The sequence below is a fragment of the Leucopleurus acutus genome (assembly GCF_964270905.1).
Source record: "Leucopleurus acutus genome assembly, chromosome: 2".
NCBI classification, from domain to species: Eukaryota; Metazoa; Chordata; class Mammalia; order Artiodactyla; family Delphinidae; genus Leucopleurus; species Leucopleurus acutus.
In genome coordinates, this window is record NC_139143.1 from 85,035,957 (window position 1) to 85,056,618 (window position 20,662).

At 36.6% G+C, this 20,662-nt stretch overlaps 1 protein-coding gene across 4 annotated transcripts in view; it reads left to right on the top strand.

The window, feature by feature from the left end:
• The window catches only part of GOLPH3L (golgi phosphoprotein 3 like), a 37,217-nt gene that overhangs the window by 7,322 nt on the left and 9,233 nt on the right, over positions 1-20,662 (top strand). For 2 of the 4 annotated variants that reach the window (XM_082834597.1, XM_082834598.1), the window contains exons 3-5: positions 14,073-14,138; positions 16,353-16,484; positions 17,951-18,065. In XM_082834597.1, coding sequence (XP_082690723.1) covers positions 14,073-14,138; positions 16,353-16,484; positions 17,951-18,065 — 313 coding nt within the window. The remainder of the gene's footprint in view (positions 1-14,072; positions 14,139-16,352; positions 16,485-17,950; positions 18,066-20,662) is intronic. The other 2 variants (XM_082834596.1, XM_082834599.1) reach the window with 2 other exon arrangements.

A 20,662-nucleotide genomic window follows, 5' to 3' on the forward strand; every position in this document is an offset into this window, starting at 1 on the left:
AGTTTATTGCAAGATAGTATTTCATTATATGGATATATGACCATTCATTCTACTGGTAGATGGACATTCAGGAGTCCATTATGAATAGTGCTGCTAACAATATTCTTGTACTTACTAATTATGTTCTTTCAAACAGTGTCACTCTTCATACGTATATAAAAATGATAAATCAAACTGAATAAAACTTTCATTTTAAATTATAAAATATGTTAATGCTAAGCTTTTCAAGCTTACTAATGATCCTTCAGCAGTTATAATTTACTCATTGTAATTTATTAGCGATGGGAGATTGGAAGTGCAAACATTTTTAAAGCTGGTAAAAAAATCTCAGTGAACAATCAGTAAGTTAAAAAAAATCAGTCACAATAAGTCAGTAAACAACTTGTGGATGAATGGCTAGAGAGGGAGAAAATTGCTCCTCTTTGAAAGTTGCTCAGTTCTAAAACATTTTATTAAAATCAAAAGATTAAAAGTGTAATTTATAATTTAGGTCACGACCTGGTCTTTTAGTTTCCTGATAGCACAAAATGAACAATAAATCTCTTGTCACTAGTATTGCCATTGTGAATAGGGCAAGTGTATCAGAAAGACTCGTTTGTCAGGTTTTGTGGTTTTTATTAACACAGGCTGTTATTAAAAAAGAAAAACTTTTGTTTTGCTTTTTAAAAATTATATCTAGTCATATAACCACAAAGAATTATTTACTATTGGTACAAAAGGAAATAAACTGGGAGACCAATGTCCTATTTTAACAGGAAATAGTTAACAGGAAATATAGTTTAAGCTGTTTTCATTGAGAGCCTGCCTCTCTGTATGCTCCCCCAACCACCAGTGGCACACTGTTGTCTTCTAAAATATCTGGTATTGATATTAAGATAAAACCCACCCACTTAAATTTGGACTTCTGGCAGTAACCACTGACTCTGTAAACTTGATGGGAGCCATTTCATCTCTTTTGTCTCCCTCTTCATATTTTATTAGTATAACATAAAGTTTTCAAAACATTTTGCACTTTCTCTTGCTTGATCCTGTAAGGCAAATATTATCCTCTCTTTATGGGAGTCAAAGTTAAACTGGCCAACAAATTGTGGAATTTATGTTCAAACCAAACATAAATATACTGAAATGTTTTAATTCTCTTCTCATTTCCTTTTCTATATATTCTGTAACTATTTTCTTTGTTGTTGCCATGGGGACTACATTTAACATCCTAAAGTTATAACACTTTAATTTGAATTTATACCAACTTAACTTGAATAAAATAGGAAAACTCTGCTTCTGTATAGCTCTATCCCACCCCTTTTAGTTCTTGATGTTACAGAATTACATCTTTATACATTTTGTGCCCCGAAAGTTAAACTAATTATGATGCATTAGTCTCTTAAATTATGTACAAAACAGAATGTAGAGTAACAAACCAAAGTTATACTAATACTCATTTTTAGACTAATGTTTTAAAGTGTATTAGTCTCAAAAAAAAAGAAAGTATATACCTCATTGGGAAAAAAAATAATAAAGTGTATTAGTCTCTTAAATCATGTAGAAAACAAAAAATGGAGTTACAAACCATTTTTACTATAATACTAGCTTTTGTAATTGCCCATATGTTTATCTTTACTGACATCTTTATTTCTTCATACTTCTTTGGGTTACTGTCCAGTGTCCTTTCATTTCTGCCTGTAGGACTCTCTTTAGCGTTTCTTGCAGGACAGGCCTAGTGGTAAAGACTCCCTGAGCTTTTGTTTATCTGGGAATGTCTTAATTTCTCCTTCACTTTTGAAAGATAGTTTTGCCAGATATAGAATTCTTGGTTGACAGGTTTGTTGTTTTTTTTTCTTTTAGCACTTTGAATATATCAGCTCATTGTCTTCTGGCCTCCAATGTTTCTGATGAGAAATTTGTTGATAATCTTATTGAGCATCTCTTGTATGGGACAAGTGGCTTATCTTCTGTTGCTTTCAAGGTCTCTCTTTGTCTTTGACTTTCAACAGTTTGATTTTAATGTGACTCAGTGTGTGTCTCTTTGAGTTCATCCTATTTGGAGTTCATTGAGCTTTTGGATATTTATATGTATATCTTTCATCAAACTTGGGAAGTTTTTGGCCATTATTTCTTCAAATAATCTCTCTGCCCCTTTTGCTTTCTCTTCTGGAAGGCCCAAAATGTATACATTGGTTCACTTTTGTTGATATCCCACAGTTCCCTAGGATCTGTTCATCATTCTTCAATCTTTTTTCTTTCTGTTCCTCAGACTCAATAATTTCAATTTGTCCTGTCTCCAAGTTTGTTAATTCTTTTGTCTGCTCAAATCTGCCTTTGAATCCCTCTAGTAAATTTTTTAATTTCAGTTATTATACTTTCAGCTCTAGAATTCCTTTTTGATTTCTAAGTTTTCAACCTCTTTACTGATATTTCCATTTTGTTCATACATCATTTTCCTGACTTTCTCCACATCTTCCTTTAGTTCTTTGGGAATCTTTAAGATAGTTGTTTTAAAGTCTTTGTCTACTAGGTCTGCCATCTGGTCTTTCTGGGACAGTTTCTGTCTTTTTTTCCTTTGAGTCAGCATACTGAACTGTTTATATGTCTTATGATTTTTTTTTTTTTTGCGGTACACGGGCCTCTCACCACTGTGGCTTCTCCTGTTGCGGAGCACAGGCCCCGGACACACAGGCCCAGTGGCCGTGGCTCACAGGCCCAGCCGCTCCGTGGCATGCAGGATCCTCCCGAACTGGGGCACAAACCCACGTCCCCTGCATCGGCAGGGGGGCTCTCAACCACTGCGCCACCAGGGAAGCCCGTCTTATGATTTTTTTGACTGAAAATTAGACATTTGAATCTAATGATATGGTAACTCTGGAAATCAGATTATGCCCCTTAGCCAGAGTTTGCTGGGTTTTTTTTTTCAGATTTATTTAGGTATAACTGACAAAATTATAAAATATTTAAAGTATACAACATGATGATTTGATATATGTGTACACTGCGATAAGATTCCCCCCATCATGTTAATTAACACATCCATCACCTAACATATATTTACCTTTGTGTGTGTGTGAGAGAGAACATTTATGATCTATTCTCTTAGCAGATTTCAATTGTACAATACAGTGTTATCAGATACACATCACCATATATAAAATAAACAAGTATTTACTGTAACAGTGCAGGGAACTATATTCAGCATCTGTAATAACCTATAATAGGAAAGAATCAGAAAAAAAGAATATGTCTATCTATATCTATATCAATCTATCTATCTAACTGAATCCCTTTGTTGTATACCTGAAACTAACACAATATTGTAAATCAACTCTACTTAAAAAAAAAAAAAGTAGGTAGCAATACAGTGTTATCAACTATAGTCACCACGTTGAACATTAGACCCTCAAACCTTATTGATCGTGTAACTGAAAGTTTGTACCCTTTTACCAACCTCTCCCTATTTCCCCCCACCCCCCAGTCCCTGGCAAACATTTTTCTACTTTCTGTTTCTAGGAGCTCAGTTTTTTTAGATTTTACATTAAGTGATACTATGCAATGTTTGTCTTTCTTTCTGGCTTATTTCACCTCCAGGTGAAATATCTCCAGTGCATAATGCCCTCCAGATTCTTCCATGTTGTCACAAATGACAGGATTTCTGTCTTTTTAAAGACTGAGTAACATTTTTTTTCCTTGATCCATTTATCCATTGATGGATACTTATATTGTTTCTATACTTTGGCTACTGTGAAAAATGCTGCAATAAACATGACAATACAGATATCTCTTTGAAATAATGATTTTTTTCCTTTGGATGTACACCCAGAAACGGGGTTGTTAGATCATATGGTAGTTCTATTTTTAATTTCTTGAGAAACCTCCATATTGTTTTCCATAGTGGCTATACCACTTTACATTCCCACCAAGTGTACAAAGTTTCCCTTTTATCCATGTTCTTGCTAGCATTTGTTATCTCTTATCTTTTTGATAATACCATCCTAACAGGTATGAAGCATTATCTTATTGTGGTTTTGATTTGTATTTCCCTGATGATTAGTGATGTTGAGCACCTTTTCCTATACCTGTTGGTCACTTATATGTTTTCTTTGGAAAAATGTCTGTTCCGGTCCTTTGCCCATTTTTAAATTGGGTATTTGGTTTTTTGCGGTTGAGTTATTAATATGTGTGTTCCTTGTGTATTTTAGATATTAATCACTTATTGGATATGTGGTTTGTAAATATTTTCTCCCATTCCATGTGTTGCTTTTTCATTTTATTGATGGTTTCCTTTGCTGTGCAGAAGCTTTTTAGTTTGATGTAGTTCTACTTGTTGATTTTTTTGCTTTTGTTGCTTGTACTTTTGGTGTCAAGTCCAAAAAAAACATTGCCAAGACCAATGTCAAGGAGCTTACCCTCTGTTTTCTTCTTGTAGTTTTACTGTTTCAGAAGTTACGGTCAAGTCTTTAATCCATTTTGAGTTGATTTTTGTGTATGTGTAATGCTTTTTTTTTTTTAATTGTTGTAGGCTATTTTTGTGCTGAGGATCAGCCTAAAGTGTAAAATTAAGGTCTTCTCAAGTCTTTTCTGAGCCTGTGCCTTTCCTTGGGCATTTACAATAACCTTCTAATTTCCCCTGTGTATGTAGTTACTTTTGAATGTCCTAGTCTTTGGTATCTGGCTCCAAAAAGAGGGGAAAGGAAAATGAAGAGGAGGGAAAAGGCATAAGCCCTTTAAATCACCTGGAAGTCACCAGAAGGGGAAAGGCTTGCAGCAAACCAGGGAGGTTACAATAATGGCCTCTGTGTCTGCACCTCCATGATCAGAATGCAGATCCCTGATATCTGATATTTGGAGGACAGAGTCCTTATTGCCCACCCTAGCTCCTAGTAAGGGGCATGTAAGCTGCTCTAAGAACACATGCATGGCTGCCTGCCATGGGGTGAGGGAATGGGAGATGGGTAGCCTCTGCTAAACTAAGATTTGAAATTGACTGGAATTAACTGTAATTTATGATCCACGTCTTCCCCTGGAAGTTGCAAGCCTTCAATAGCCTCCAGAGTTCCGAAATAGTTATGTCAGACAGATTCTACTGATACAGTTGTTGTCTAGGTGGGAAGACAAATTTCTGGTGCTTCCTACTCTGCAACTTCCCAGAATCCCCACATTTGTTTTTTATATATTCCTACCATGTTACCGTCCCCATAGTTTGTTTTAATTTAAATTCTACATTTCCTTTCAAAGCCTATCACAAATCAAACAGTGATCTTTGCATTCTCTAAATTCCCTTGCATTTATCATACATCTCAATGTGCTTAGTTACTGCATTTTCTAATTTTCTTATAGGCAGTGTTTAAAGACACAGGCTTTGGGGGCTTCCCTGGTGGTGCAGAATCCGCCTGCCAGTGCAGGGGACATGGGTTCGAGCCCTGGTCCGGAAAGATCCCACATGCCGCGGGGCAACTAAGCCCATGCTCTACAACTACTGAGCCTGTGCTCTAGAGCGCACGAGCCACAACTACTGAGCCCACACACCACAACTACTGAGCCCGCATGCCTGGAGCCCGTGCTCCACAACAAGAGAAGCCACTGCAATGAGAAGCCCACGCACCACAACGAAGAGTAGTAGCCCCCACTCGCTGCAACTAGAGAAAGCCTGCATGCAACGAAGACCCAATGTGGCCAAAAATAAATAAATAAATTTATTTTTTAAAAAAAACAAAAAACACAGGCTTTGGAAGCAGACATAGCTACATTAAAATGCAAAGTCTACCACTTACTAAATATTTGACTTGGCCTCGGTTTCCACATTATTTCCTTATACTCATTTTATAGAGATAATATTGACTTCATAGTGCTATTGTAAGAATTAAATGACTTCTATAAAATGTTTAAATCAGCCTGACACATATAAATACTCAATAAATAATAACCAAACTGAATTGAAATAAGTCAGTCAAAAGATACTGTATGATCTCACTTATATGAAGAATTAAAAAAAAACACATAGACACATAGCACAGATTGATGGTTGCCAGAGGTAGGGATTGGGGGTGGGTAGGTGAAATGAGTGAAGGTAATCAAAAAGGTACAAAGTTCCAATTATAAAATAAATAAGTCCTGGAGATGTAATCTTTGGCATGATACCTATAGTTAATAATACTGTATTGTATATATTAAAGTTGCTGAGAGAGTAGATATTAAAAGTTCTCATCACAAGAAAAAATTTGTAATTAACTATGTTTGATGATGGATGTTAAGTAGATTTATTGTGAGGATCATTTCACAATATATACATATATAGAATCATGTTGTATACCTGAAACTAATATAAAGTTATATGTCAATTATATCAATAAAAAATAATAATAGCCATATAAATTTATAATTTAAAAATTGGGAAGTAAAGGAATAAAGATGGGAGAAAGCATAGGAGAAATATTAACTTTTATTTTTTATAGTGAGAAGTCAATTAGATGTTGTCTAATATTGAAACATTTACTTTAAACAAAAAACTCAACCTCTTAAATCTATTTTCTTAACCTTAGGAATGAGTCTTTTAGGAAAATCTCATGTAATAAGGAAATGTTTGAAGTTCAGTAATTCCTTCAGTTTCAGTTCATTTTCTCTTTATGTTAAATTTAAGTAAAATTATATTTATTACATTTTACTTTAAAAATAGCACATGTAGGGCTTCCCTGGTGGCGCAGTGGTTGGGAGTCCGCCTGCCGATGCAGGGGACGCGGGTTCGTGCCCCGGTGCGGGAGGATCCCACGTGCCTCGGAGTGGCTGGGCCCGTGAGCCATGGCCGCTGAGCCTGTGCGTCTGGAGCCTGTGCTCTGCAACGGGAGAAGCCACAAGTGAGAGGCCTGCGTACCGCAAAAAAAAAAAAAAAAAAAAAAAAAAATAGCACATGTAGTATGATTTACTCCATTTTTAAAAAATGTTGAGTGTAATGTTACTTGAATTTGACATAAAAGGGAAATTGAGGTTAAACTGAATATTGCTTTTCTTCAAAACAAGATATCATTTACTAAAAGGCCCCACTAAGGTTAAAAAAGAGCTTATGAAAAAAATAAGACTATGTGTGGACCTTGTTTGGCTCCTAGTTCAAACAAACCAGGTATTCTAAAAATGCATTAAATAATTGATGGAATTTGAATGCTTACTGAATACTTGATAATATTAAGAAATTTTTTTTTTTTTTTTTTTTTTTTTTTTTTTTTTTGGCGGTACATGGACCTCTCACTGTTGTGGCCTCTCCCATTGCGGAGCACAGGCCCCAGACGCGCAGGCTCAGCGGCCATGGCTCACGGGCCCAGCCGCTCCGCGGCATGTGGGATCTTCCCGGACCGGGGCACAAACCCGTGTCCCCTGCATCGGCAGGCGGACTCTCAACCACTGCGCCACCAGGGAAGGCCCTATTAATTTTTTTTAGGTGTGAAGTATTGCATTTTTTTTCCTTCATCTCTTGGGGAAAATATTGTAATATTTTATGGATGATATGCTACAGCAGCTGGGATTTGCACTGAAATAATCTGGAGTTGGGGTGAGAGGTATAGATGAAAGATTGTACTGGTAGCTATTGAAGCTAGATGATGGATACATAGAGGTTAATAATCTCTATAGTTTGTGTATGTTTGGAAATGTTAAACCAAAAATGTGTTTAGAAAATGGTGTTGGGGTCATGTTTTCTTAAACCACATGATTCCAATTTAGGCAATATCCTATTGACTCCCTGTTATGAAAGATTAAGAAATTACCTCTCTCACAGTTTCTTTTACTTCTACTTCCCAATATTTTATGAAAATTTATAATGTATATGTTCTGTTCCATAATTTACACAAAGCTGTTCTATGAAGGGAAGCCCCACAAGTGGGGTGGGGGGAGAAGCAGATGGGAAAATTGGTGGGTATGAGAGAAGATATGTGTATTGCATACATAAAGAAAAATCTGGTTTTACATACACCAAAATGATAATAGGATGATAGAATTATGAGCAATTTTTATTTTATTTTTTATGATTTTTTTTTCTTTCCATATTTTCTAAAATATATGTATATTACTTTTTAATCAGGGAGAAAAGATCTATTTGAAGACAAAAGCTATATCTGCATTTACCTAGCTTGGCTCTTCTGAGGTTTGAACATACCATAAATGCCTTTATGTGTTTCTAAATCTATTTTAAATCATTTGAGGAGTTGTAGGGAAGTAGATTTAGCACCTTAGACACATTTTCAGATTTTTTACTCCCCCTTTTCAACTTTCTTTGGATGGTGTGTAGCAATGAAAATTCCATTTTCTCATAAGTAACAGATTGTGGGAAAAGAAAGGCATGTAAGTTACTGTTACTGTTTTTGGTGCTAACAATCATTTAAACATTTTTTAGAATAAAAAATTGAGGACAGTTTTACTGGCCAAAATGAGATTTAAAGCTTATGTAGGAATATTCAAAGATTACCAGTTGCTTTCCTTTATTTTGTATTTCCTTTTCACTGACAAGGCATTTCCATGTTGTTTTTATTTTCTGAACTTTTGATAGTGGTTTTTATTTTAAAAAGGGTGCAGGGAGAGCTCCCTGATGGCCTAGTGATTAGGATTCCTGGCTTTCGCGGCTTGAGAAATTGTATCCATTTGTCTAGGTTTATAATCCATTCTTCCCAATCATGCTGAAATCATCTGTTAAACCAGAATAACATCCAGGTCACAGTTCCTTATTCCCCATTATGATTAAGCAGAGTGAGCTTTTATTAATGCTTAATCTCTTTTCTAAAATGTCTCTTTTGACATGGATGGACCTAGTGACTGTCATACACAGTGAAGTAAGTCAGAAAGAGAAAAACAAATATCATATATTAATGCATGTATTTGGAATCTGAAAAAATTGGTATAGATGATCTTATTTACAAAGCAGAAATAGAGACACAGACCTAGAGAACAAATGTATGGATACCAAGGTGGAAGGTGGGGGGATGAATTGGGAGATTGGGATTGACATATAGTGTAGCACAGGGAACTCTACTCAGTGCTCTGTGGTGACCTAAATGAGAAGGAAATCCAAAAAAAAAGAGGGGATATATGTATACGTATAGCTGATTCACTTTGCTGAACAGTATAAGCTAATACAATATTGTAAAGCAACTATACTCCAATAAAAATAAATAAATAAAATGTCTCTTTTGGCTCTGTGGACATAGAAATATTAATTGGAGTTAGAATGAATCACATTAATTTATAAAAGAGGAATTTAGATCAAATCCTGGAAGCCACTCTTTTTATAGAGCACTTCAAAGGAAAATAGTAAATTAACTCTTCTTAAAGGATTTTTTTAGAGGAAAAAAATGAAATAAAATTCGTTTTGCTTGTAAAACTTTTTTTTTTGTGTATAATTTTTGATAACACTGGAGATCATCATGCAGACATTGGGCTTTGGAACTGGGCATATAGAAAAGGCTTCAAGAAGACACAGTAAAATTCTTTCTCTCATGGAAAGTGAAGCAATTTTTATGTTGAATCTTCAGATTTGGTCGGGGAGAAAGATTTTTTTTTCAGTGTAGATAATTTGGAAAAATTAGAACACCACTTTTTTGGTTGGTTTGTAGACATTATTTTACATAATTATGATAATCCTGAATATACAGTTATGTATTTGCCTGTTTTTCATTCAAATTTATCATAAGGATTTTCGAACTATATTTTTAAAAACTCCTTTTAATGATGCTTTAAGTTTCTTTGCTTTCTTTCCTCTTTTTACTCCAAGCAGGCAATTTTAAGATCTTTAACCTTCATTGTTGTTTTAAGGTGTGTCTATAAAGAGGTTTGAATACTTCACTAGGCAGAAATTCAGTGCAAAGTGTTGACTGTCTGAATTTATTGAAATCTTATTGTCCAACCTTTTACAAGAATAAAATAGCATTATCAAAAATTTCTATGTGTATAATCTTTGACTCAAAAATTTCTTCTAGGAATTTATTCAACAGAAATATACATACAAATGAATTTCTTTATAGCATTTTTTTTATAATGGCAAAAAATTGTAAACAACCGATACATACATCAGTAAGGACTTGGGTAGATAAACTATAGTGCATTTAGGGGCTTCCCTCTTGGAGCAGTTTTTGAGAATCTGCCTGCCAATGCAGGGGACACAGTTTCGAGCCATGGTCCAGGAAGATCCCACATACCATGGAGCAACTAAGCCCGTGCGCCACAACTGCTGAGCCTGCGCTCTAGAGCCTGCGGGCCACAACTGCTGAAGTCCGTGCGCCTTGAGCCCGTGCTCCACAACAGGAGAAGCCACCACAATGAGAAGCCCACGCACCGCAACGAAGAGTAGCCCCCGCTCACCGCAACTAGAGAAAGCCCAGAGGCAGCAACAAAGACCCAACACAGCCAAAAATAAATAAATTTACTAAAAAAAACAAAAACAAAAAACTATAGTGCATCTAAAATGCAGTACTGGGCTTCCCTGGTGGCGCAGTGATAGAGAGTCCGCCTGCCGATGCAGGGGACATAGGTTCGTGCCCTGGTCTGGGAAGATCCCACACGCCGCGGAGTGGCTGGGCCCGTGAGCCATGGCCGCTGAGCCTGCGCGTCCGGAGCCTGTGCTCCGCAGCGGGAGAGGCCACAACAGTGAGAGGCCCGCGTACCGCAAAAAAAATTTAAGTTAAAAAAAATAAAAATTAAAATGCAATACTGTGCAGTCATAACAATGATTGAGGTAGCTCTGTGTTTAGTGATGTGGAAAGATATCCAAAATAATGGCTAAGTGGAAAAGTTGCCACTCAATATGATCTTATTTCTGTATGTAATATTAACAAATATATAATAGACTATGTATGTAAAGTCTAGAAGATACCCACTAAACTGTTATGTGGAGGTGATAAGATTATAGGAGACTTTTACTTTCTAAATTATACATTTCTAAAATATGATCTTTTTTTTTTTTTTTTTTGACAATCATCTATTACGTTTATAATCAAGACAAAAAATCTACTATCCAAAGATCTCATTCTGCCAATCCTCCAATAGTCTCTGTTGGTCATGAAGTAGTGTGCAATTTTGGTATTTTTAGTAGATCCTAAAATTTTTCTTTTTCTCTTTTCCCTCATGTATATAGCCTTTGGTAATTAAATCTAATGACTGAATGGTGAATTTCAGTATACATGTGCTAGATCATCCTGCATACTAAAGCAGTGGCCCTTTAACACAGCATCTTTATTATAGATGGTTTGAGAATTTACCAAGACAGCTCCATGTATTTAGAGCAAAAGGGACTTACAGTTATAATCATTTTTAAAACTCTTCATGTGTATTTTTATACTTTTTTCTATTATGGCATATGATTCAATAAAAAGAAAGTTAAAAAACATTTGAAGAGTTTTATATAATATGAGATACTATTATGGGAAAGGGTGTTATTGAAAAACATACAGTTTATACATCCTGGTCTCCATTGCTTCTTTTTTTTTTTTTTTTTTAATTCATTTTTGGCTGCCTTGGGTCTTCACTGCTGCGCACGGGCTTTCTCTAGTTGCAGCAGGTGGGGGCTACTCTTCCTAGCAGTGCGCCAGCTTCTCATTGTGGTGGCTTCTCTTGTTGCAGAGCACAGGCTCTAGGCGTGCAGGCTTCAGTAGTTGTGGCACGCGGGCTCAGGGATTCTCATTTATGGTTCTGTTGACAATCTGACATCACTGTTACTGAAACAGAAGTTGTATGGTCAGGCAGAAATGAAAAAACAAGAAAAACTTTCCTCTAATTGCTTTAATACTGTCTGAAATGTTTGCACACCTGTTGAGATTCATAAAGTCATCAGGATTATATAAAAGTTATGCCTAAGTATGTTATATATTATAAAGTAAAGTTATAGTTTAACCTTAATGCGGCAGCTAACTTGTATAAACCAAGTATTAATTGGGAAATAAAAGGCTTACTCCCTCCTTAAAGAGGAGTTACAAGTATTACTCCTGAAGTAGCCACGAGGCGGGCAGTGGAGAGAATTAATCCCAGGTTTTAGTCTAAGATCAGGCCCTCAGGAAATTTGGATATGTCTAGGGATGCTTATGATTCAAGCTGACCTTTTGCCAGGTTAACATATTTACTCTCAATCATAAATTTATGCTTTCAAAAAACATTTATTGAGAAATACTGTATATCAGTCATATACTCTCTCCCTAAGGAATTTATAGTCTACTGAGGACAAGCAGTTGGTTGCAGTGTGATATAATAAATGATAGGGGAGAAGTAGACACACACACACATACACCCAGGTGAGGATCTAACCCAAAGGATGGAGTGGAGGGAAAGATAATGTTGGAGAAGGTGACGTGGCAGATGTGACCCTTGTACTCAATCCTTAAGAACAAGGAGGAGTTGAGTAAAGAAGAGTATTGGTTCTTCTAGACAGAGAGAACTGTGCGTGCAAAGGCCAATAGGCAAAAATGATGCATTTAGAGTACTTAAAATGGTTCCAGAAAGCTGGGGCATAGTGTTCTAGGGGAAAGAAGCCAGAGAGAGACTAGTAAGCAGCCTCCTGATTTAAGAGCTATTACTAAAAAATTTGGATTTGACTGGGAGGAGCATTTGAAAGATTTTTAAGCAGAAGGGAAGGGAGTTATATGATTAGCTTTGAGCTTAAAGATCATCCTGGCTGTGGGAAAAATGGAATTAGAAGACCTCTACTTCTGGCAGTATAGTGGTAAGACTTAATTTTTAATGTATTGTTGGGCCTTTGGAATGGAAAGGAAATCTTCAGAGCCCCCAAACAAACACCAAAATTAAAATCCTAGACTTGAGCAAAAAACAAACATGAAAACCAGATTGCTCTGGGGCAAATTACCAGATCAGTACAGAGATTCAGGAATTAGGTGGTCAGGAATAAACTTTTGGGTTGAAATAAAATGTAGAAGCTAGGTTTAAATGTGGTCCCTGTTGTGTGGCAGTCTCCCAGTCCACCATGCCTTACTCTCAGCAAAAGCAAGTGCAGATCTTCCTCTCTAGAGGAAAATATCCTCAATTTAGGCCTCCAGAATCTCGTAGATTCAAAAAAAATTAAATATGGACCTCTTAATCAAATATCATCAAACATACAAAGAAAAATACACGTGAGAAAGAATCAGCAGAAATAACAATAGGTCATTCAAGGACCTTAGATATTGAAATGATCAACCAATATGAAGTATCTATGATATTTTTAAAGAAATATAAGAATCACAAAATGAACAAGAAGAAATGATCACAAATGACCAGGCAAATGTGAAAAATAACTAAATAAAACTTTTAGAGATGAAAAATAGTTGAAATCAAAATCTCAGGGATAGTTTAACATATTAAATATAAATGGAGAGAGTAAATTGGAAGCCAGATATGAACTAACTCTTGTGAAATCAATTTAGAGACAAAGGAAATGGAAAATATAAAGGAGAGATTAAAAGACATGGAGGTTAGAATAAGAAAGATTGAAAGAAAGAAAAAAGGAAATGAAGGAAAGCCAAAATTCTTAGAGATAAGAATTGAGAATTTTTGAGAAGTAAAAAATGAACGTACAGGGCTTCCCTGGTGGCGCAGTGGTTGAGAGTCCGCCTGCCGATGCAGGGGACACGGGTTTGTGCCCCGGTCCGGGAGGATCCCACATGCCGCGGAGCGGCTGGGCCCGTGAGCCATGGCCTCTAGGCCTGCGCGTCCGGAGCCTGTGCGCTGCAACGGGAGAGGCCACAACAGTGAGAGGCCCGCGTACCGCAAAAAAAAAAAAATGAACGTACAGACACAGGAAGCATATTACCAAATAGGATGCGTAAGTTCACACACAGTCTTGTTGTAGTCAAACTGCAAAACACCAAGAGAGAAGACCTTAAAGGACCAAAGAAAAAAGTCAAATCGCCTACCACAATCAATAAGAGTGACAGATTTCTCACTGTAACAGTGGAAGTTAGGAGGGCATAATATCTTCAATGTGATAAAGAGAAAACTATCAACCTAGAATTTTATGTCCAGAGAAGCAATATTTTAAAAACAATGGTAAAATAAAGACATTTCATAGAAACAAAATAGAGTTTGCCTCCAACAGACTTTCATTTAAGGAAATTCTACTTTAGGAGGAAGGAAAATGGTACCAGAAAGGAGGTCTGAGATGCACGAAGGAATGGTCAGCAAAGAATTTGGTAAGCAACCGAGTAAATCTAAACAAGGGCTACCTGTATAAAATAACGATGATGCTAATAATGATGTCTAATTTGTGAGGTTAAAAAAAAGATAAAATATTGGCAAACTAGGAGAGTGATTAATATATTGATTTGTTTTAAAAATAAATTCGATCTTGTATGAATTTTAAATGATCATGCATGTTAAAATTTCAAAAATAACTTCCTAAAGAAAAGTGAATGTACAACTTCCAAATCAATAAAGTGGAAAACTGGAATTTTTAAAAGATGTTTTTTAATTCTTTGCCACCACTTAGCTTTGTGACCTCTATCATATTACATAACCTCCATAAGCCTTAATTTCCTCAACTTTAAAATGTGGATAATAGTAATAACCTCCCTTATAAGATTGTTGTGAAGATGTAATCATATAATGCATGCAAAAAAGCTTAGCACAAATCTACTGCATAATAAGTGTTCAATAAATATTAGACATTACTGTTATTACTAGTGACTTAGTCTTGGTGATGCTTTAAAGCCATGCTAGAATCTGCCAACATCACACCCACCTTCTCTCCAGTGAGAGGGAACGCTACACACAAAGATAGCTAAAGAGTGTTAAACAGTTCTGATAACACTGATGGGTCTTCCTTGTGTTAATCATAGCTCCTTGTTCAGAACCTTCAGAATTTAATATTGCCTTTCAATAAAAAGTTCAGAGCATCAAGGCTTTCCACAGCCTAGCCCAACCAACTTGATCTCATGAGTTCTCTTTAAATTCTTGAGTTAAATCTGTAAACATATTTGAGGTCTCCTTCCTTGACACTTTTACTTGGAACGCCCTTTTGAAGAATAGGTAAAATTTGGATGACTTCCTTCATCTGGAAAATCCACCTTCTCTGCTAAATTCAACCTATTCTTCAAACCCCAGCTCAAGTCCCATAAGAGTTTCTGACTACTCTAGCCCAAAAGTGATTTATAATTTGAAAAACTATCATCTAAACCAAACTTCCGGGACTTCCCTGGTGGTGCAGCGGTTAAGAATCCACCTGCCAGTGCAGGGGACACGGGTTCGAGCCCTGGTCAGGGAAGATTCCACATGCTTTGGAGCAACTAAACCCGTGCACCACAACTACTGAGTCTGCACTCTAGAGCCTGCAAGCCACAACTACTGAGTCTGCATTCTAGAGCCCACAAGCCACAACTACTGAGCCTGCGTGCCGCAACTACTGAAGCCCACATGCCTAGAGCCCGTGCTTCACAGCAAGAGAAGCCACTGCAATGAGAAGCCCACACACCACAATGAAGAGCAGCCCCCGCTTGCTGCAACTAGAGAAAGCCTGCGCGCAGCAACGAAGACCCAATGCCACCAATAAATAAATAAATAAATAGATTGATTAATTAAAAATAAATAAACAAACAAGCCAAATTTCCTATAGTGATTTATGCCTGTCTCTTCTACTCCATTTTCGGTTGAGCTTTTATTTAAATTTTATATTATCACAGAAAATTTTCCTGGAGTTTGCATGGTCTTTCCAGCTACATTTTCAGCTCCTTAAGACAGTGGCTATTAACTATATACCTTTGTATTCCCTATAGTTCCTAGGGAAGAGAAACTAACATTTAAGTGCCTATGATATGCCAGGTACCATACTAAATGGTTTCTTATATATATCTCACTTATTCCTCACAATAAACTTATAAAGATAGATATCAGTGCCCCCATTTTACAGATGAGGACATTGCACTTGAGAAAGGCTAAGTAACATACCCACGGCATTTAACTAGTCAGTGGCAGAGCTGACTACACCACCCATCAAAATAGCTTGCAAATAATACATGTCTTGGAGGCGTAAAAGGCTCAAATGATTTATACATTTTTCTACTTGACCTATTTGTATCCCACTCTGAAATTTAAAGTGTCATGGAAACAGATATCAAAGAAACCAAAAGTCTTCTCAAAAATTAAAATTTGGCATGCCAATTGTTAACTAACAGCCAAACCACAGGAATTCACGAAGACCTTGAAGTTAGACAGAAAGTCATACTTTGGGGTAGGGGGGTTAGATTAAGGGACTTAAAGAGATTTTTTTCATTTATTTTATACGTTGCCTCGAGTTCATGTAATGTGAAGTGAAATGAATCACACAACAAAGTGGACCATTCTTTGGGTGCTTACCGCAAGTCCATATCCCTTTCAGAACATTCTTTCTCTTCTCTTTTCCCCTTTCCTAGGGTTACACATCTTTCTGGAATGACTGCATATCATCTGGTCTGCGAGGGGGCATCCTGATAGAGCTGGCCATGCGAGGTCGAATCTATCTAGAACCCCCCACCATGCGTAAGAAGCGACTACTAGACAGAAAGGTAGAGCGTCCTCTGCGAACATCCTCTTATGAAAGGGCAGATATCAACAGTCCATTTTGGATGAATAGGAAGATTTGAGTAGTGAGACAATACAAATATTACTTATTCAGTTGTCCCATTGTCTAGCAGGTTTAGTTATCCTGTAGCAGGGAAAGAAATCCAAGTATCCATGGTCAAAAGAGTTATAAGAAATTCATGATTTTGTCTTCCATTTTTATGCAGAAAAATCACATTTAGGATGGTGTTGATTATTTTTCTCTATATATCTGTACCTATAATATTATGAAATAGAGTATTGTATATGAAGAGGCAAACATGTGGGTCAGGTGCAGTCTTTACTTAACTCTGATCATCCTCAGATAACCATTCAATTTCCCTCCTTCCAAGTATTATGCAAGTTCTCTCTAGCCTATGAGGTATACCGCTCTCTCCATTTTCTTACTACTCATTTTTTCCACTCACAACTTCACTGTCATACTCAGCAGTCTACTGAAACTACATTCTTAGGTGTCACCAGCTAATTTTCAGCCTTCAATTTATTTTTCTCTTTTAACCTATATGTGGTGTTCAACACTTTTGACTACCTCATACTTGAAACTTTCTGTTCTTTTTAAAAAATATTTATTTATTTATTTGTTTGTTTTTATTTGGCTGCGTCGGGTCTTAGTTGCAGCATGCGGGATCCTCATTGCACCATGCGGGCTTCTCTAGTTGTGGCGCATGGGCTTCTCTCTAGTTGTGGCATGTGGGCTCAGTAGTTGCAGTGCACGGGCTTAATTGCCCCACAGCATGTGGGATCTTAGTTCCACGACCAGGGATCAAACCTGCATCCCCTGCATTGGAAGGTAGATTCTTAACCACTGGACCGCTAGGGAAGTCCCATCTGTTCTTGACCTTTGTTATATTACATCCTCTTGCTTCTCTGGCTGTACCCTATTTCCTTTACTTTTCCATTCCTTAACATCTAAGTCTCGGTTTGTATCACTTTGTATAACTTTTGGAGATATCATTTACTTTTACAGCTTCATCTATCACCCCCATGATATATTAACTCCCAAATTTCTAGGCCTGTCTTCTTTTTCCACCCCCAGGAACATAGTTAAGTATTGTCCAGACATTTCAACTTGGCTATCCCATATCAGTTAAAACCAAACTTCATCAACTTTTCCTGACTTTCCTATCTTTATTAATTGTTTCACAAGTTGGTTTTCCAGGCTCAAAGAGTTATTGAATCTTTTCTCCATTATCATTTATATCCAGTTTGTCATTGGGGCCCACTTCAAATGTTTTTTTATCTCCCTATTATCACCCCATACTAGATTTTAAATTTCTGAGGACAGAGAAAATATGTTATGCTGCTTTGCATTTCCTATGACTTAACCAATAATATATGTATAGCATATTGAATAACTTTAATTTGAATGAAGTATATCAACCAGGGTCTCTTGTTTCTTCTTTTCTGAAAGGTACTACTAAAGTCAGACAGCCCAACGGGTGATGTTTTACTGGATGAAACTCTCAAACACATCAAAGCAACTGAACCCACAGAAACTGTCCAAACATGGATAGAGCTACTCACTGGTAAGATGACTCAGAATGATTTAAAAATCCCACATTTTATAATTTTTATCCTACTCTTAAGGTTGGGAGAAGAAGTATAGAAGGTCAGGGTGCTGCGTAAGATATATATGGTTCACTGTTTAACTGTACTAATGAGGGACAAAAAAGACATGATTAATCAGTACGTAAAGTTTTCCAGAGCTTCATCTTACCTCTTTCCACCTCATAAGCTCACAAGAAATTTTTTAACAACCATGTTGATGTATAATTCACATCCCATACAGATGACCCATTTAAAGTATACAATTAAATGGATTTTAGTATATTCACACAATTGTGCAACCATCATCACGACCTAAGTTTAGAACATTTTCATCATCCCCAAAATAAACCCCATACTCATTAGCAGTTTTCCCCGCATTTCCCCAACCCTCCTGCCCAGCTACAGGCAACCACTAATCTACATTCTATCTCTGTAGATTTGCCTATTCTGGATATTCCATATAAATGAAATCATACAACTTATGGTTTTTTGTGACTAACTTCTGAGGATAATATTTTCAAGGTTCATCCATGTTGTGGCATGTATTAGCACTTCATTCCTTTTTTTCTCAAGGGCAAGTTCAAAATCTTTAATATGAATAATCAAGCCTAAGGCATAATATTTTAGGAGAATATTCCACAGGGCACTTTGAGATCCCAGCCAGTGTCACCTTCTGGAACAATTTTTTTTTTTTTTTTTTTTTTTTTTTGCGGTACGCGGGCCTCTCACTGCCACGGCCTCTCCCGTTGCAGAGCACAGGCTCCAGATGTGCCGGCTCAGTGGCCATGGCTCACAGGCCCAGCCGCTCCACGGCATGTGGAATCTTCCCGGACCGGGGCACGAACCCGTGTCCCCTGCATCGGCAGGCGGACTCTCAACCACTGCGCCACCAGGGAAGACCTGGAACAATTTTTTTAACTGAAGTTTTTATTGAGACATTTGTATATTCACATGCGGTTGCAAGAAATAATACAGAAAGGTCCCTTTATATGCTTTGTCCAGAATCCCCCACTGGTAACATTTCTCAAAATTTTAAAATATGACAACCAGGGTACTGAAATTGATACAATCCACCAATCTTATTAGAATTTCACCCCCCCCTTTTTTTTTCTTGGCCACACTGCATAGCATGCAGAATCTTAGTTCCCCAACCAAGGATCAAACTTGTGCCCCCTGCAATGGAAGTGCAGAGTCTTAACCACCAGACCACCAGGGAAGTCCCAAGAATTTCCCGTTTTAATTTGACTCCTTTTTATTGCCAAATAATATTTCATTGTATGGTTATACAACTTTAATTACTTATTCATCAGTTGATGGACATTTGAGTTATTTCCACTTTTTGGCTATTATGAATAGTGCTGCTATGAACATTCATAGACAAGTTTTTGTGTGGACATGTTTTAACTTTGGGAGGGTATATAGTTAACTTTTTATTGTGGTAAAATATACATATTTATTATCTTAATCATAAGTGTACAATTCAGTGACATTAAATACAGGCACAGTGTTAAATAACCATCACTTCTCTCTACACTCAAAGCTTTCACATCATTGCAAACACCCCTCTTCCTCCCCTCATTCCGTCTACTTTCTGTCTCTATGAATTTGCCTGTACTAAGTAACTCATATAAGTGGAATCATATAATATTCTCCTTCTATGTCTGGCTTATTTCACTAAGCATGTTTTCAAGATCCATTCATTTTGTAGCATACATCAAAATCTCATTCTTTTTATGGTTGAATAATATTCTACTGTATATGTATACCACATTTTGTTCATTTCATCTGTTGATGTACACTTGGGTGTTTCCATCTTTTGGCTATTGTGGATAATGCTCCTGGGAACATTTTTGTACATATATCTGTTCAAGTCACTGCTTTCCATTCTTTTGGATGTATATCTTGGAGTAGAATTACTGGGTATGTGATAGTTCAATGTTTTGAGAAACCACCAAACTGTTTTCTACAGAGGCTGCACTCTTTTACATTCTTACCAGCCAAGTGTGAAGGTTGCAGTTTCTCCACATCCTCATCAGCACTTTTTTTATTCTAATTTTTGTTTTGTTTTGTTTTGTTTTTAATTATAGCCATCCTAGTAGGTGTGAAGTGGTATCTCACTGTGGTTTTGATTTGCATTTCCCTAATGATTAATGATGTTGAGCATCTTTTCATGGACCATTTATATATCTTCTTTGGAGAAATGTCTATTCAAGTACTTTGCCCATTTTTGAATTGGCTTCTGTTGTTGTTGTTGAGTTTTAGAAGGTCTTTCTATATTCTAGATAGTAATCCCTTATCAGATATATGATTTGCAAATATTTTCTCTCATTCTGTTATTTCTTCATTTTATTGATAATAACTCTTGATGTACAAAAGTTCTTAATTTTGATGAAGTCCAACTTATCTACTTGTTGCCTGTACTTTTGGTGTCATATCCATGAAATCTTTGCCAAATCTAATGTCATAAAGATTTTCCCCAGTGCTTTATTCTAAGAGTTTTATAGTTTTAGTTCTTAAATTTGGTTCTTTGATCCATTTTTACTTAATTTTTGTATATGAGGTAAGGTAAAGGTTC